This window comes from Mytilus californianus, unplaced genomic scaffold, assembly GCF_021869535.1.
Source record: "Mytilus californianus isolate M0D057914Y unplaced genomic scaffold, xbMytCali1.0.p SCAF_5, whole genome shotgun sequence".
Lineage (NCBI taxonomy): Eukaryota > Metazoa > Mollusca > Bivalvia > Mytilida > Mytilidae > Mytilus > Mytilus californianus.
In genome coordinates, this window is record NW_026262701.1 from 24,112,553 (window position 1) to 24,132,025 (window position 19,473).

At 32.2% G+C, this 19,473-nt stretch overlaps 2 protein-coding genes across 9 annotated transcripts in view; one reads left to right on the plus strand and one right to left on the minus strand.

Moving 5' to 3' along the window:
* The window catches only part of LOC127700812 (Golgi-associated RAB2B interactor protein 3-like), a 144,713-nt gene that overhangs the window by 27,107 nt on the left and 98,133 nt on the right, over positions 1 to 19,473 (minus strand). The window lies entirely within an intron of this gene.
* LOC127700803 (coiled-coil and C2 domain-containing protein 1-like) overlaps positions 1 to 19,473 on the plus strand; it is a 37,410-nt gene that overhangs the window by 3,766 nt on the left and 14,171 nt on the right. For 4 of the 7 annotated variants that reach the window (XM_052204467.1, XM_052204471.1, XM_052204472.1 and 1 more), the window contains 4 exons: positions 393 to 1,905; positions 4,092 to 4,413; positions 6,937 to 7,017; positions 7,483 to 7,545. In XM_052204467.1, coding sequence (XP_052060427.1) covers positions 7,498 to 7,545 — 48 coding nt within the window. In that variant the 5' untranslated portion in view covers positions 393 to 1,905; positions 4,092 to 4,413; positions 6,937 to 7,017; positions 7,483 to 7,497. Of the gene's footprint in view, positions 1 to 392; positions 1,906 to 4,091; positions 4,414 to 5,879; positions 6,014 to 6,936; positions 7,018 to 7,482; positions 7,546 to 19,473 lie in introns of those variants that run through there. The other 3 variants (XM_052204469.1, XM_052204468.1, XM_052204470.1) reach the window with 3 other exon arrangements.

Here is a 19,473-nt window from a genome sequence, read left to right on the forward strand (position 1 = left end):
TATTTGAACATATAAAAAGACATTTGTATGTATTTTCCATGAATGGAAATGTGGAATGTGTCAAAGAGCGACAACCCGACCATAAAGCAGACAACAGCCGAAGGCCACCAATGGGTCTATTATGTTTAAAAAAAAAAATTATAATCGCTCGCCTTTACTTTTCAAGCTTCGCCTCAAAAATTTGCAAATTAAATATTTTTTTATAAAAATTTTCAAATTGCTCACTCGCCCCAATTTTTGGAGTCCAAAAATCCGTAGAACAAGAAATTAAATTGGTGTGGCCTAACTGTATTGTTTGGTATTATTCAACCTGTTATTGTATAAATAAATTTGTATTATTTAGATGTTATTTATAAGTTAACTAAATATTTATTCAAATGTATTTCTTGCAGAATCTGAAAGCTTAAAAATGTCAACAGAATTATCCTCAGGTTTGTAGACTTATGATGAAGTGTGCTAGAATTTCTTATTAAGCATGTGCAAAATGTGAAATGAATTATCTTTGAAATAATATAGGCATATACAGACAATTTGTTCAAGTCTTCCAAAAATGAGTATATTTCATACATGTTTGTAAGTTTGTTATAGACTTTCGAAAGGAACTGATTGAACTTAAAAAAATAAACAAACTCTGGGCGAAAAAAAAAATGCTGGATGAGCCTTGCAAAGAAATAATAGGCAAGATTGAATTGATATTCCCAACAGACTTTTTCTATGTGACATTTAATCTGAATTGATGAAAGTTACAGACACTTGTTTAAATATTAAGGAGGTTTGCTGCTATAAAATTCTTAAAATAACTTATATCAGTTTTGTTTTCAAAATTTATTATTTTACAAAGATATAAGAAGATGTGGTATGAGTGCCAATGAGACAACTCTCCATCCAAGTCATGATTTGTAAAAGACAACAATTTCAGGTCAAAGTAGGGTACATGTACACATATTTTGTACCTAAATGTAAGTATGATTTGTAATGATTTATTACAAATCACTCAGACACACATATAAATGTGTAACATGAGGTCAAAAATATAATACAATATATGCAAATAACATGACAGAAGAATATTTAAACATATTAAAGTCAATACATAGCTCTTCAGAATCCAACAGTGTGAATGATTATGAAAAAAGATATACAACATATATATATATATATAGATGGATATGACATAAATCAAAGATATATATTAACTTTTCTGATGAACAAGGGTAGCTTTTTATATAGTTCAGTATTACAATAAGACAGTAAACCTTCAAACTTGATGATGCTTGGATGAGCTGTGTAGCACATAGGTATGTACTTGTTTCTTAATGACACAATATTTTCATTTTTACATATCAGCAAAATATGGAATTCATCTTCATTACCATTTTGATAGGAGGCATTTGTATAGCAGCTCTTTATTTATCATTTGTACACAAGTTACATTTTCTTTCCTCCCTTGGGATATTGTACTTGTAGATTCATAATATGACATAAAATTAGGGGTCATTCATTTAATTGCATGAAAAGCAATCATGAATAGTGATTTTAACTGCTTTTCTGTGGTAATTCAAGGCAAATTTGGTTTTTAGATCTTTGTTTTTGAACTTAGATTTGTCAAATTACATTAAGTTTCGATCTACTGTATACGAACAGATTAGAAATATTATAAATCATAAATGATTTTGAAAATTTAACCCAGCGAAACTACTTCAGAGGGAACTTTTTGGTCTTTCTTTATAAACCAAACAAAAAATCAGAAATCATTTGGACAGGATATAGATTTATTTTCTTTTTGTAGATGGTAGAAGAAGTCTTGACGCTTTAAGGAAAAGATTTCTCAATAGCAAGTCTGAAGCTTCTCCACCCAAAAAAAGCTGTGTGAAGCCAGCTTTAAAAAAGAAAGAGACAACAGAGGTAAAATATTTTTGTGGTTTAGTATTTGATCACTTATTATGCATCACCTATGACAGTAGAGGTGCATTATGTTTTCTGGTCTGTGTGTCCCTCTTTGTATCCTTTTGTCAGTTTTTTCTGTCTGGTATCAGGTTAAAGTCCTTTTTTATGAAGTTCTAGTAACAGCTTCTTGAAACTTAGTATACCAGCTCTATAATTAGTCAAACCACAAGATCTGATCATATTCACCTAGCCTGTTTCAACCTATTCAATTATTATAAAATGTCTAATAGCAATATATCAAACATCTCCTTAATAACCTCATAACAGGAAATGCCAGTTTGGCTTAAGATCAATTGAAGGTTTCTGCATGCCTGATATAATTTAGAAAAATAAACTTTTTCCAATAAGCTCAGCAACACATTTTTCTGACAAGTTGAACAACACAATCACAAAAACAAATATACTTAGATAAATTCATAATCCACTTCAGTATCTTTCAAACCTGGGCCAGCACCTTTTTATCTTATTTTTTTATTATAATTAGTATTTTTCTACTGGATTTTGACAATGATATGAATAATACCTAATGCAAATCTATTTTTATACGACCGCAAAATTTTCGGTCGTATATTGGTATGATGTTTCGTCGTCATCATCAGACACATTGGTTTTTTACACAATATCTTTAGTTTAAGTGAATGAATCTTTATGAAATTTTACCATAAGGTTCAATACAACAAAAGGAAGGTTGGGATTGATTTTGGGGGTTATGGTACCAACAGTTAAGGAATTAGGGGCCAAAAAAAAGCATTTTTGTAACTTCCAGACAATAACTAGTGTGTTAGTGTATGGATCTCTCTGATATTGTACCACAAGATTCCATATCACAAAAGGAATGTTGGGATTGATTTTGGGGGTAATTGCCTCAAAATTTTAGGAATTGGGGGCCAAAAAAAGGGACAAAAAACAAGCATTTTTCTAGTTTCTTGACAATAACTTGCGTGTAAGTGTATGGATCTTTATGAAATTGTACTACAAGGTTCCATATCACAATGGGAAAGCTGGAATTGAGTTTGGGGGTAATTGCCCAAAACGTTTAGGAAAAAGGGGCCAAAAATAAGCATTTTTCTAGTTTCCAGACAATAACTTGTGGTCAAGTGTATGGATCTCTCTGAAATTGTATTGCAAGGTACCATAACACAAAGGGAAGGCTGGGATTGAGTTTGGGGGTGCTGAATCATAAGGGGGTTCAAAAAATTTTGGGGTGGGGGGATGGATTTTTTTTGGTCCAAAATTAAACTTAGTTTGATTTTAACAAAAATTGAATTCTTGGGGTTCTTTGATATGCCAAATCTAACCGTGTATTTATATTTTTAATATTGGGTCCTGTTTTTTAAATTGGTCTACATTAAGGTCCAAAGGGTCCAAAATTTAACTTAGTTTGATTTTAACAAAAATTGAATTCATGGGGTTCTTTGATATGCTGAATCTAAACATGTGTTTAGATTTTAGATTATGGGCCCAGTTTTCAAGTGTGTCCAAATTGGGGTCAAAAATTAAACTTTGTTTGATTTAAAAAAAAAAAAAATATATGGGGTCCTTTGATATGCTGAATCTAACCATGTATTTAGATTTTTGATTTTTGGGCCCCGTTATCAAATTGGTACACATTGAGAACAAAAGGGTCCAAAATTAAAGTTTGTTTGATTTTATCAAAAATTGAATTCTTTGGATTCTTTGATATGCTGAATCTAACCATGTATTTAGATTTTGGATATTGGTCCATAATCGGTAAATTAAATTTTTTTAAGTTCTTAGACCACATTCATTCTGTGTCAGAAACCTATGCTGTGTCAAATATTTAATCACAATCCAAATTCAGAGCTGTATCAAGCTTGAATGTTGTGTCCATACTTGCCCCAACTGTTCAGGGTTCAACCTCTGCTGTCATATCAAGCTGCGCCCAGCGGAGCATTTTATTCATTATTAGATATATATCAGCAGGGTCATTTTTATACAGTCATCTATTATGTTATGAAGTAAAGTCCTAAACATTATCGTAATTTAACATAAATGAAATGATTTGTATCTGATATAAAATCCTTATTGCATTTCCAAATCTTACAAATGTTCTCCTAGGGAATACTCCTAAAACAAACTTTGCATGAAAGCATCTTTCATTTTTTTCTTACTTAATTTTATAGGATATACAAGTGCATTTACAAGTTCAAATTTTGGACAGGCATGACATAGCAGTTAAGAGGGTTTTCCCTACTTCAGAAGATATCTTATCAGGCAAGATATCTATTACAGTGCCGATCAAGTCAACTGGTGTCTACTGGATAAACAAAGTTCAGGAATATTTTCATGGAAATTATAATTTACAGCTTATGAGAGTTTGTTCTTTTGGTTATAGTGTGGTTGAAAACCCAGAAGATTACAATATTGCTAATTTGAAGTGTGAGATGAAAAAGTTAAAGAAGAAGGCCAGTGATTTGCAAGCATATGTTAAATTTGTAGACAAAGGTAAATGATGTTGTAATTCTGCTCGATTTTTTGAAAACTAAAAAGAAAGAATTTAAATGAATAACCCATCAAATATCAGCAATGTCAAAATATTTGCACGACCCCCTTTGGTAGTTATTGCCCTCACTTGGGATTAAAAACCAGAAATTGTCAGCTGGATAACATTACAAAATTTTAATTAACTGTACTGTTAAATACGGATATGTCTTGTTATTGTCAATAATGATTAATTTTATCAATTTGTTTCAATTTTTGTACACCTGTCTTAAATGAAATGATTAAAATTTTTATATACTTGTGTGTCAAAGTGTTGCTTACAAGGATTTGAAAACTTTGCATAATGATATCTGTTCAAAAGACTTTCATGGATCCTCATGTTTTTGTTACATTGATCATGTTGATACACACCTTCAAATTTTGAAGGCTTAAGTTTCTTTTGCAAATGTAATAATAACTGGATCAGAAAGTAGAATGGAGTGTAGTCAGAGCCTAGTAAGCAAAGCGTAGACACAGGATTTGAATTTAACTCACATTGTGTCCTTCATTAATAAAATTTGATGAACCAATTCAAAGGAACATGTAATTCTTTAAATTTATAATATATAATTGACCTCAGAAAGGTCCCTTTGTTTGATAACTTCAAATTTTGACATTCTCGAGGTACAGTTCACTATAAGTTGAGAATTATCATAAATGTGTGTACCATAACCATCATCAATCAATTTGAATTGATCTTTTATGAAATTGTAACACACATGTCAGATTGATTAAAGAAAGCTTCCTTTTCATTTTGATGATTTTATGTCAATTGCCATGCTTAAATCATTAAAATTTCATCATTTTGTTTAATGTAGAACCATAGTTTTAATTTGCTTTTATTAATTTTATTGAAATTTAGTTGCAACACTCAGATTAATAGCAAAAAGCTACATTTCAATTCAGATGAATTTCAATAGTGTCATTTACTAATTGATGTCGAGTTGTGGGACTTTATTTAAGCAAAATATAATTTGCTATTTGCACAGCTCTGTATTGCTTTGTGTCATTATCTTGGATACTACGACAGATGGAGAGAGATTGCTACATTCTTTAATTTTTAGCATGGTTATTTATACATTTAAATTCAAAAGTCAAAAATTAACGTTTAGTCATATGAACATGTTGAAGCGTTATGTACTAATGAAGTCTTTGTGTTTTTCACCATTTTCATGGTTGGCAAAACAATTATAAAAGATACAATATAACAAGTAACTGAGTGTTCACTGTCACTTGTGTAAGAATATGAGCAATTCCAGATTTGATTAAAAAAATTAAAAAGTTTATGACCATGATGACCTGTTGCAGGAATCAGAAGTTCAGTCCATATATGGAACATAAAATTTATATTTTAGAAACCTTTAATTCAACTTTTTGTATTATTTTGCTTTTTTTAAATCAGTTGTTGTAACTTGAAGTTATTACTTGAAGCATATTACTTTACATCACTTTATATGTTCTTGTGATTAGTGGGATTTTAGAATTCATTTGATTTTATTTTTCTCTCCCAGAACGCTCACAACTTAAGAAGATAGTTACATGTAATCAGTCACAGGCAGGACAGGTGCTTTTCTCTTACTAAGAATAAATTTGTTTTGTTTTTGTTTTTGTTTTGTTTTGTTTCTTTTAATTAAAGGATATTCAGATATTCCAGTTATCAGTTTTAATGGTTAATAATATATTTAATTATAGCCTTTATGTGCCAAAATAATTTACATCTGTTCTTTTTTTTACTATTCACTGGAATTTCCTTAACTTCCTTCAAAAAAATATTTTCTTCTGTTTGGTAAATGCATTTGTTTGTTAACTTAACATTTTCAGGGCAAAGAGACAAATTAGAATTGACTGTTTGTTTTACCAAACTATAACATAAAACCTCTCTTAACAAATCATAGAAGATATTATACTTAAATACACTTTTGTTTTTTTTAAATTCCATATGTAATATTATATTTATTAACATTTCCTTTAATGGTCATTACCATTTTTCAGTGAGTTTAAAAAAGAGATGATAGGTAATTTGTGAAAATGATAGGGATAGAACAATCAACATTGTGTACTATTTTTATATATAATTTATATTAAACTAGACTGTTACCTACTTGATAAAGAAATGTAAAAATAAAAAGGCTAACAATGTATATGTGTAAGAATTCACTAAGCGAGGATTTTATCATTTTTTTGTGTCAACAGTCTGCTTGTAGCTTTAAAATCATTGTTCTTCTGTTGAAATTTATCGAATCAATTTTATTTTGTAAAAGTAAACATTAAAAACTGTCTTCAATTATGTTTCAAATGTTCATACCAGCTGATTTTTTGGAACAAAGAGCATAACCTTGCATACACCTGCTTACTTTGCCTGTTGTGTTCTTGGTTATCTATATAACCAAGTCAATTTTTTCTGTGTCAAAATGTTGATTAAATTTTGTGTTTTTTTTATCATCAGATTCACATGACTGTAACTTAATTCACTTATCATAATTTTAGGAAAGATCATGTGTCAAAAAAGATAAAGATCATGTTACCAGGGTAACAGAATCAAGGACAACTTCAACTACTGCTGTCCAGGTACTACATGTATATGGTGGTATTTTTTTCCTAGTTTTCCAATCAAAGGTCGTGGTTTTCTACAGGCACTCAAGCTCGTGTATATTAACCAGAGGATGTCTCATAATATATGTACAACTTCCTCAAAGTCAAAAACTTTCACAGCGTAGCCCACAGAGATTGTTCCCATCTAAATGATATCTAGTTCTATTTGCTTTGAATGTAATTGTGAAGAAATTCTCAACATTTGAAATATACTGTTGGATATGCCCTGAAGCACAAATCATATCAAAAGTTTGGTTTATAGACAGATTATATAGTTATTGAAATACTGATTAATTGTATGATTAAAATATAGAGAAATATTTGATGCTCAGTAGTTAGGCTTCTTGATTTATTGGCAAACGGCATTTAAAGTTATTTCTGTGTAATTTCTAACAAACCTTATGATTGATGAGCATGATGAGTTCACTGTTATTATTGTAGGATAAATCTATTGAGATGAAAATAAGAAAAGAAGACGGAGCCATCAAAACAGTTGCATTTCAGGTAAATAAGTGTCTCTTTGGAGATTCTACCTATATTTTCCCATTATACCATATGGATTATTTTACTTTCTTATTTCACACAAGAACTTTTTAAATAATTTTTACATGTAGTAATAGCTGTGTTTTTCTCAATTAAACATTGGCTTTACTTTTATTTATTTTTTCACACTTTCAAACTGTTACCATTTTTTGGGGATTTCCCCCTTGAAAGCTCAAAATTAAATTTTAGAAAGAGCAATTTTGTCCAACATTAAAAACAAAACATTCAGTTAACAACAGCTATATAGGTTTGAAAAAGTATAAAAAGCCAACTTACAACATTAGAATGAATTGTATGCCCCCTTTATGGTTTTGTGGAGAACGCAACTTTTGTCGCAGAAAGCTTGACATATGGATAGTGATCCTGCTTCAGCATTAGCTAACTTCTTAAGGTGTAAATGCCCAACTGACAAATTTCACCTGACCTTGACCTCATTTTCATTGTTCAATGGTTTTTATACTACTGCAAAAAATTTTTGCGGTCGTATATTGGTATGACGTTGGCGTCGTCGTTGTTGTTGTTGTCGTCCAAAGACACATCGGTTTTCGCACAATAACTTTAGTTTAAATAAATGGATCTCTATGAAATTTTACCATAAGGTTCAATACCACAAAAGGAAGGTTTGAATTGATTTTGGGGGTTATGGTACCAACAGTTAAGGAATTAGGGGTCAAAAATAAGTATTTTTGTAACTTCCAGACAATAACTTGTGTTTAAGTGTAGGAATCTCTCTGAAATTGTACCACAAGTTTCCATACCACAAAGGGATGGTTAGGATTGGCTTTTGGGGGTTATGGTTCAAACTGTTTAGGAATTAGGGGCCAAAAAAGGGGGGGAAAACAAGGGTTTTCCTGGTTAATGGACAATTTAAAGCAGTGTAAGGGAGGTAATCCAAAAACAAAATTGTACAATGTTGTACAATGTTGGATTACCTCCCTTACACTGCTTTTAAATTATCTATTTCAGACTTTTATGATGTATTTAAATGGGTAATTATGGTTGCAAACTCCATTGGTAATTTGAATTGAGATTATGACCATATCTTGAGGGAAAGAATTTTTTTTTTTTTAAAGGGGGGGGGGGGGGGGGGGGGGGGGTTAAAAAAGAAATTGTGGGGTGGCAATTTTTTCTCATTTCAGATTTCAGAAATTAAACAAAATTTCTTCTTTTATTTACTTTCACATATAAAAAAGGAGGGATTTTTTGGAGTGGGGGAAGGGGGGGTCAATACACAACAGCATAGTGTATTGCACAAAAGCAAAAAAAAAAATGGGTTAATTTTTATTAATTTTTTTTTTTTTGGGGGGGGGGGGGAGGGGGTCAATTCACACTTAGAATTGGTTATATGATTTGAATTTATATTCAGTTTTTTGCTTTTGTGCCTACAGTGTATTGCATAAAAGCAAAAAATTGAATATAAATTCAAATCATATAACCAATTCTAAGTTCTTTGACTACAGTTATTCTGTGTTAGAAACCTATTATGTGTCAAATATTTAATTACAATCCAAATTAAGACCTGTATCAAGCCTGAATATTGTGTCCATTTTTGACCCAACTGTTCAGGGTTGGACCTCTGCAGCCGTATCCAGCTGCACTGGCGAAGCAATTTATTAGTTAAGTTGTTCGTGTTTTTGTTTATTTTTCAAATACTGTTTGCAATAGGTCTACTATATTTGGTGTATGAAAATATTTTATGATGTACATGTCAGTCAGGCATATTTTATTTGACCTTGACCTGATTTTTACAGTTCATTCATTGCTCGGTGTTAAGTTTTTAAAGGCAGTGCTTTAATGCCTTTCTAGTTGCCGTGTTAATCTTTCTTTCCGCGATATCCAACTTCTCTACGTGGGGGGTCATTAGGCTCCAAGTAGATCCGGAAAATGTTGATTCTCTCCTCTTCTTATTGTGATATAAAATGTTTTTTGTTTCATTTCATTTACATTGGGAAATAGAGAAAAGATCATTTTGTTTTGTTAGTTTTAAAAACTTTTGATATATTTGTATTTTACATTTTAAGCAGTCAACCGATTGACAAACTAGAATTATTTGAATTCCGTGTGTAAAGAGGTCGGGTTAATTTCGAGTGTTATCTGCAATCTAGATGTTTATAATTCATTTCAGTCGTTGATATAATAATTAAAGGTCGACTGAACATGAATTATATTATACAATTTAAAGCGCATTTCTGTTTATGCACGCGAACCCGTCTAACGTTATTGTTATTTCGCAGTTATATAAAGTAGCAAATTATCGTTCCTGAATAGGTGGCGCCTTGGTAGCCGATCCTGTTATTCAACTTCCGGTTTCTGCACTGTGCAACTATTACAGTTGCATTTTTAATTAACGATGCCAAGTACTTGTTGTTGTGTACCTGGATGTCATTTAAGAGGAGGACATGCATCTCCAAATGACTTAAAAAGAAGGAAAAGTTGGATCAACGCCATGGCCCATACGCAGATTGGACGAGAACACGGTAAAATCGTGGAGTCCATCTCAATCAGCTGTTGTTTGCAAGGCACATTTTACTGAAAAAGACTACGTGCAGGAAATTATTCATGGTAAAACTCTATTTTCTTTTTAAAATATATAGTTATATATGTAATCGCCATGCGAATAAACCAAAGTCTGTTTACAACCGCAATTATCGTTTTAGAATAAAAGGGGGTGGTTAATTCAAGACGTCATAATATTTTGGATTACGATTCAATGTGAACTGTTTGAGATTTTTTGGTGCTTGCTACAATTATAATGATTTCTTACAAGAGGTATATCATACTGAGAATTATTTTAGCAGTAATTATGCTAATGTAGTAATGACAGGAATGCATAAGCTATGCCTCATAGACTTTCTTGAAAAATATCAATGACAATGTTAACAGGAACAAAACAATGACATGCTCTCATCTGAATTATAGTTATCTCGTACCATTGTAAACTCGTACCAATGTCAACTCGTACCACTAAAAAAAAACTCGTACCAATGCAAACTCGTACCGAATTCTAGACAGTTCGGTACCCAGACAAATCGGCATCCGGACAAATCGGCACCCGAGAAAACCACTTCGGCACCCAGACAAATCGGCACCTAGACAAATCGGCCATCTAACATAGACAAATCAGAACCTTATAAAGATAAACCTTGATCAAAATATAGTGAACCAAACATTTAAGTTACCTGGCACTGATATATGTATGTGGGTATGAACTCAATTTACAAGTTTAGTGTTAATATAGCGATTATGTTTGACTGTTTTTACAAATTACCAATTTAATTCCTGCACTATTTATGACATTATTGTCAATATTGTATATGGTATCTTCGAAGAAGTATCTTATTCTTTTTGTTTTTATTTTATTTGTGAAGACTGTATTGCAGCTTAGTCATTTGGATAGCTGTCTTGTCAACTTATTCGTAGGTCTAATTTTGTTGAACATTTTTGTCACTTAAAGTTTCCCTTCATCTATTATACTTTCTTAAAAAAAACTTGAAAATGTTAATTTAAAAAAAAATGCATTTCAAGCCAATAACTCCTATAAGGGATAAATTTACAATTTCGGTCAGTTAACTTAGTTAACTTAGTTGTAGATCTCAACTTGCTGGCCATTTTTGCTGTTCAAAATTTTTCTTTATCAGCATTTAAGATAATAATAATAAAAAAAAAAAAAAAAAAAAAAAAAAAAAACAGATATTTCGTAAAATTTATAATTCCAGATGCAATAACTGCAAATAGGGTTGTCCAATTGGTTTGAAAAATTACGTGGCAGATAAATCTTAACATGCTTATCATTTTTATCCTTATAAAAATAAGGAGATGAGGTATGATTGCCAATGAGACAACTATCCACCAAAGTTCAAATAAAGTGGATGTAAGCAATTATAGGCAACCGTACGGCCTTCAACAATGTAAATGTAAGCAGCCATGCTCAGTTAATTGTAGATATTAAATCAGATACCTTGTGTAGGGAGAATGTAGCAATTCACTCTTTCATGGTGCCATCAGTTGTATTTTGGAAGGCAACATTTTTTTTAAATTTCCGCAACTTTTATTTAAAACGGCCTCTATTACATAACGGAGATTGCAGTAGTTTCTAACTGAAGTCATAAACAAATCGGTCTTCACACGCTCTTATTTTTTCCCATCATAGAATTTCCGTAAACGTTATTGATTTTTTTTAGGACATACATGTATTGGCGCTAAAAGACGTTTTTACTCATTATGGCTTGCACGCGCTTTTATGTTTATGGGTTTTAATATTAAAACAATAAAATATAGTTTTCAGGTATTGTGTTGTCTTTACAGATGTAAGGATCAAACAAGAACACAAGCTGAAACACAAGCTATACACTTTCGATCTCTCATTTGTCTCTATTGAGAAATTATCAGATTTATACATAAAATACTGATTAATTAAATGATGTTTATTCAAAAACACCGTCATATCTAACAATCAATTATGATTTAATTAAATGATGTTTTACTATTCATACACAATCATTTAGGATTTAATTAAATGATGATTTCAAATTTTGTTATTGCATATTTTATCAACGGATTATAATATTACGGTAACAATTCTTTTATTTTTCCTAATATATATATTTAAAAAAATGAGGTGCCGAATTGTCTTGGTCCCGAAATGTCCGGATCCCGAATTGTCCAAAATGGATGCCGAAATGTCTTCGGACTTGGGTGCCGATTTGTCTGGGTGCCGGAATGTCTTGTTACCACTCGTACCACTGCTAACTCGTACCACGGTAAATTCATACCATTGTAAACTCGTACCAACTTATTTAAATGCATTCAAATGGTGTTTAATGATGAATATATACTTTAATTTCCCTCAATACCTCGTAAATCTTTAAAGTGTATATAATTTGAAATTACAATGACCAATTTGTAGCTAATTTTCCTTGTCTAATTGGATAGAGAAAACCGTGGCAGATTGGCTTTGTTGTCTCCCTTGAGTAGACTCTTTTTTTAAACTTTTACTGACAACTATTTGATTTAATTTTTAATCATTCCAAATCAGTATCATTGAATAGATTTGTGTATTTTTCTTTTGTTTCTAAAAGGAATTTTTATTTAACGAAAGAATTTATTTATTGTGTTTTAAATAAACTCATCATAGATACCAGGATTAAATTTTGTATTTACGCCAGACGCGCGTTTCGTCTACAAAAGACTCATCAGTGACGCTCGAATCCAAACAAGTTAAAAAAGCCAAATAAAGCACGAAGTTGAAGAGCATTGAGGACCAAAATTCCTAAAAGTTTTGCCAAATACAGCTAAGGTGATTCTATTCCTGAGCTAGAAAAGCCTTAGTATTTCAAAATTGCAAAAGTTTTGTAAACAGTTAATTTATAAATATGACCATATCAATGATAATTCATGTCAGCACAGAAGTGCTGACTACTGGGCTGGTGATACCAAAACAAAATCATAAAACATTCGTATTTTTTAATATATTTTTAATGGTACGAGTTTGCAGTGGTACGAGTTCTGATTGGTACGACTTCCCAGTGGTACGAGTTTACGTTGGTACGAGTTAACTTTTTTGGTACGAGTTTACGTGGTACGAGTTTACAATGGTACGAGTTAACTTGCTTCCCTCTCATCTATATTATAGTTATTTAGGTACAAACAATGTATGTTTGTTGCATACGTCTCTCATTGTTTGTCCTTTGGATTTACATAACATACATTTTGATGTACATTGAATCAGGCTAACATAGTTTTATCCAGATTGTAATGAATAAATCTAGTTAATATTTTGCCAGGTAGTACAAAGTATGCATTGCTAATGGAAGTTCATTTAATTATCAAAAAACTAATGTTTTATAACCTTTTTCAGAGCGCAAACCCTCCATACAGAGACTTAAGTCTTCTGCCATTCCCAGCCTATTTTCCGGGATCAAGCAATAGACTGAATCGTCCGCAAAAAGAAAAATCAGGGCAGTTTCCTGTGAAAACAAAAGAACTAAACTTGATGAATATTGTATTAGAAATCTAGAGGAAAGTTTTGATTGTAAAGTTGGTTTTCTTGAAGAAGTCATTCATACTGCAGACAGGATTTATGACTGCACACCACCAACTGCTGAGCTAATGTTGAGCTTCACAGATGGAATTACGCAAACACCATCAATGCCTATATTTTCAGCAGAGAATTTTAAAATGAAGACACGTGACACAGCCATGCATTTTTATACCAGTTTAGAGTTGTATACTAAATTTTTATTTGTTTTGACCACACTTGGTCCAGCAGCACATTGTTTGAGATACATATATTTTCAAATTGATAGGGTGTCATTTGAAAATCATTTTTTTTATGACTTTGATGAAATTGAGGCATTATACAACCAACTTTGAACTAGATTCTAGATTGAAACTAGTGTTAAGAATATTGTGTAAACATGGATTGTTTTTATGTCTAAACAGTGGCGTGAGGCTAACACTTGGCCATTTAGTGGTTTAGTCAGGTATTTTTCGCCATCCAACTTCAAATTAAAGTTTCCTACAACTTGGATTATTATTGACAGCACAGAATATCCCGTGATAAAACATAAAGCTCCTAGAGCTCAGGCAACCTTTTCATCATATAAAAACAGAAACACTGAAAATACTTGTATGTTCGACACCTGGTGGTTTAGTCAACTACAAAAATGTATGTCTCTAATGCATATCTTGGTTGTACATTGTACCAGTGACTGTGAAATAGTTGAAAGATGTAGAATACATGTGTAGTTCAATTATGTGATCCAGGTGACAGTGTGATGGCAGACAAAGGTTTAAATGTGCAAGATTTGTTTGCTCACTTTTTTCAAAAAAAAGAAACAGAATTAGTTCCAAAACTCTTATACGGGATAGAAAAGTCTCCAATTAACACGTGCACATAGAGCTAATTATTGGACTTGGCAAAACATACAAAATTCTAATAAATCCTATGAATGGAACTGAAACAAAACTTTCATCTGAAATAACATTTAGTTGTTTTATGTTGTGTAATTTTAGAACTTGTATTGTGCCAAAGGATGCATAAATAAAAGTGACGCAATGAAGTTTGTTCTGATATATATATAAATATTATTTACAATTACATGCACATGTAAATTGTAATGCATAAAAAAATAAGGAGATGTGGTATGATATTCAGTGAGTTTATCGAACCAAAGTGCATAAGAAATGGGTTAAGCAGTTACAGGTGTTACTGTCACCGTACAATCTCCAACAATTAGAAAAACTTGTACCATGTAAAAAATTTCAGAGATCTTACAACTAAGTTTGACTTTGGTGAATTGTTTATATCTGTTGATGTAAATATAAAAAAGAAGATGTGGTATGATTGCCAATGAGACAACTCTCCACAAGAGACCAAATGACACAGAAGTTAACAGCTATAGGTCACAGTACGTCCTTCAACAATGAGCAAAGCACATACCGCACAGTGAGCTATAAAAGGCCCCGAAATGACAATGTAAAACAATTCAAACAAGAAAACTAACGGCCTAATTTATGTACAAAAAATGAACGAATAACAAATATGCAACACATAAACAAACGACAACCACTGAATTACAGGCTCCTGACTTGGGACAGGCACATACATGTACATACAGAATGTGGCGGGGTTAAACATGTTAGCGGGATCCCAACCCACCTCCTAACCTGGGACAGTGGTGTAACAGTACAATATAAGAACGAACTATAAAAATCAGTTGAAAGAGGCTTAACTCATCAGATGGATAAATACAAATACAAGTGGACGTGGCCGGGTAGTTGTACATCCAAACAACTAAAAGACACTTAGTACAGATCTGAGAGTACTCGCATTTACTGACAGCTAGTTCAAAGCCACTAACAACTGATAAAAAAATCTTTGCATCTAAGACTAAATTATCAATCCGTAAGCTCCCTTTAGAATTTTATAAATTTTAGATTTTACATTTCTGAGTTGTGGGGTTTTATTCATTAAAAAAGGGGGGATTTTCCAGTTTTTGGACAACAACTCAAAAATGCTTTAAGCAGTTCGCATGAAACTTTGGTGAATTATTTTTTAGCTATTGATGTAATCTCCCTATTGATTTTCATAAATTTCAAATATGACATTGAGAAGAAATTGAACTTTATTTGTTTATAGTCTGGCAACAGATTTATTTAGTATTGCGCAACAGCACAGTGTATTGCACAACAGCAAGAAATCTTTAATTGAATATAAATTCAATTCATATAACCGATTTCAAGTTCTTTGACTACATTTATTCAGAAACTATAATATGTCAAATATTTAATTACAATCCAAATTCAGACCTGTATCAAGCTTGAATATTGTGTCCATTTTTGCCCCAACTGTTCAGGGTTGGACCTCTGCAGGTGTATCCAGCTGTGCTCAGCGAATCAGTTTATTTCTTAATTAAGAACTCCTTTTTGTCGAGCCTGCGACTTTTGTGGCAGAAAGCTCGACATAGGGATAGTGATCCAGTGGCGGCGTTGGCTAACTTCTTAAAAGCTTTATATTTTAGAAGGTGGAAGGTCTGGATGCTTCATACTTTGTATATGGATGCCTCATGTTATGAAGTTTCCGTCAGTCACATGTCCAATGTCCTTGACCTCATTTTCATGGTTCAGTGACTACTTGAAAAAAAAGTTAAGATTTTTTGTAATGTTAAATTCTCTCTTATTATAAGTAATAGGATAACTATATTTGGTATGTGCGTACCTTGCAAGGTCCTCATGCCCGTCAGACAGTTTTCACTTGACCTCGACCTCATTTCATGGATCAGTGAACAAGTTTATGTTTTGGTGGTCAAGTCCATATCTCAGATACTATAAGCAATAGGTCTTAGTATATTCGGTGTATGGAAGGACTGTCCAGCTGGCAGGTGTTATCTGACCTTGACCTCATTTTCATGGTTCAGTGGTTATAGTTAAGTTTTTGTGTTTTGGTCTGTTTTTCTTATACTGTATGCAATAGGTCTACTATATTTGGTGTATGGAATGATTGTAAGGTGTACATGTCTATCTGGCAGGTGTCATCTGACCTTGACCTCATTTCCATGGTTCAGTGGTCAAAGTTAAGTTTTTGAGTTTTGGTCTTTTTTTCTAATACTATATGCAATAGTTCAACTATATTTGGTGTATGGAAATATTTTATGATCTATTTGTCAGTCACGCAGGTTTTTTTTTACCTTGACCTCATTTTCAAGGTTCATTGCTCAGTTTTAAGTTTTTGTGTTTTGGTCTGTTTTTCTTAAACTATAAGCAATAGGTCAACTATATTTGTTGTATGGAAGAATTGTTAGCTGTACATGCCTGCCTAGCATGGTTCATCTGACCTTGACCTCATTTTCTTGGTTCATTGGTCAATGTTTAGTTTACTTGGTTAATGTTAAGTTTATGTGACAGTTGTAATAAAGCTTTATATTTAGGACTATCAACATAATATCAATGATTAGTAAAGAAGGCGAGACATTTCAGCGTGTGCACTCTTGTTTCATTCATAAATTACTTTATACTTGGAAATATAATTTTGCTTGGAGTTATAGTTTCTAAAAAAAGTATTGTCATTGAAAGAGTTGACATGTTGCAATGTACATTTATTCTACATAGTTTTATGGTACCAAATCAAAAGTTTATATAAAAGAAAGAAGTCAAAGTTTTCCCATCATAGTTTAGTTACATACATTTTTTGTACCTGAGGTCGTTGAATATAGATCATTATATAAATAAGGAGATGTGTCATGATTGCCAATGAAACAACTATCACCCATACATTGTACTTACCAGTAACAAACCACATTTGCAAAGTCGAATAAAATACAGTTGATAACATTTACTTATTACTAAAAAGAAAATGCCAAACTATTTTTAACAGTATTTGACTATAAACATAGATAAAAAAGGTACAAACTGGACATAATGCACTAGTTCATAAACAAATGAGAACAATCGCCTTCATATAGTGCTCAGAATATGACATTCATAAAACTTGTTCAATATCATTAGAGAACTCTAAATCTTAAATACTGAAAGCCACCTCTGATAAGTACAATGTACAATGTACTATGCAAGATAATGATATAATTGGACTAAAAATACACACAACCTGTAATTAACTGCCTTTACAGCGCTTTCGCGCTTTGATTATTTTTATGCCCCACCTACAATAGTAGAGGGGCATTATGTTTTCTGGTCTGCGCGTCCATTCGTCTGTTCATTCGTCGGTCTGTCCCGCTTCAGGTTAAAGTTTTTGGTCAAGGCAGTTTTTGATGAAATTGAAGTCCAATCAACTTAAAACTTAGTACACATGTTCACTATGATATGATCTTTCTAATTTTAATGCCAAATAATAGTTTTTTCCCCATTTCCACAGTCCACTGAACATTGAAAATGATAATGCAAGTGGGGCATCCGTGTACTATGGACACATTTTTGTTTCATATACTTTTAGCAATAGGTCAACTATATTTGGAATGATTGTAAGGTATACATGTCTGCCTGGCAGGATTCATCTGACCTTGACCTCATTTTCATGGTTCATTGATTAATGTTAAGTTTTCATTGTTAAGTTTAATCTTAGATATGCAAAAGGACAACTATATGTAATTTAAAGAATATTTGGTGTAAGGAATGATTGTAAGGTGTACATGTTTTCCAGTTTTATCTGACCTTTGACCTCATTTTATTTGATTAGGTTAAGTTTATGTGATAGTTGTAGTACAGTTTATATTTAGAACTATTAACATAATATCAATGGTTAGTTGAGAAAGCAGGACATTTCTGCGTGTGCATTCTTATTGTAGGATTATAAGAGACATGCATATTGCTCATATAACCACTACTGTAAATTCAGAAATTATTGCGTGCATTTATTATTGCGATTTTTGTAGAATGGACAAAAATGCGAGATTAATTATTGCAAGTTGTACAAAAACTGCACACATTTATATCTGTCAGATATCAGAATGCGAGTTCTTATTTTCTTAGCATTTTCGGGAGGAAACAATTAAATATTTGGTCTTGATTTAGCAAAGGTTGAAATAAAAGTACTTGTATTTTTTATACGACCGCAAACAAATTTTTGTGGTCGAATATTGGTATTACGTTGGCGTTGTCGTCCTCGTCCGAAGACACATTAGTTTTCGCACTCTAACTTTAGTTTAAGTGAATGGATCTCAATGAAATTTTACCATAAGGTTCAATACCACAAAAGGAAGGTGGGGATTGATTTTGGGGGTTATTGTACCAACAGTTAAGGAATTAGGGGCCAAAAAGGGGCCAAAAATAAGCATTTTTGTAACTTCCAGACAATAACTTGTGTGTAAGTGTATGGATCCCTCTGACATTGTACCACAAGGTTCTATATCACAAAGGGAATGCTGGGATTGATTTTGGGGGTAATTGCCTCCAAATTTTAGGAATTAGGGGCCAAAAAGGGGCAAAAAACAAGCATTTTTCTAGTTTCTTGACAATAACTTGCGTGTAAGTGTATGGATCTTTATGAAATTGTACTACAAGGTTCCATATCACAAAGGGAAAGCTGGAATTGACTTTGGGGGTATTTGCCCTAAACGTTTAGGAATTTGGGGCCAAAAAGGGGCAAAAAATAAGCATTTTTCTAGTTTCCAGACAATAACTTGTGTTCAAGTGTATGGATCTCTCTGAAATTGTACTGCAAGGTACCATACCACAAAGGAAAGGCTGGGATTGATTTTGGGGGTAATTCCTTCAAAATTTTAGTAATTAGGGGCCATAAAAGGGCAAAAAAACAAGCATTTTTTCTAGTTTCAGGACAATAACTTGTGTGTAAGTGTATGGATCTTTATGAAATTGTACTGTAAGGTTCCATATCACAAAGGGAAAGCTTGGATTAAGTTTTGGGGTAATTGC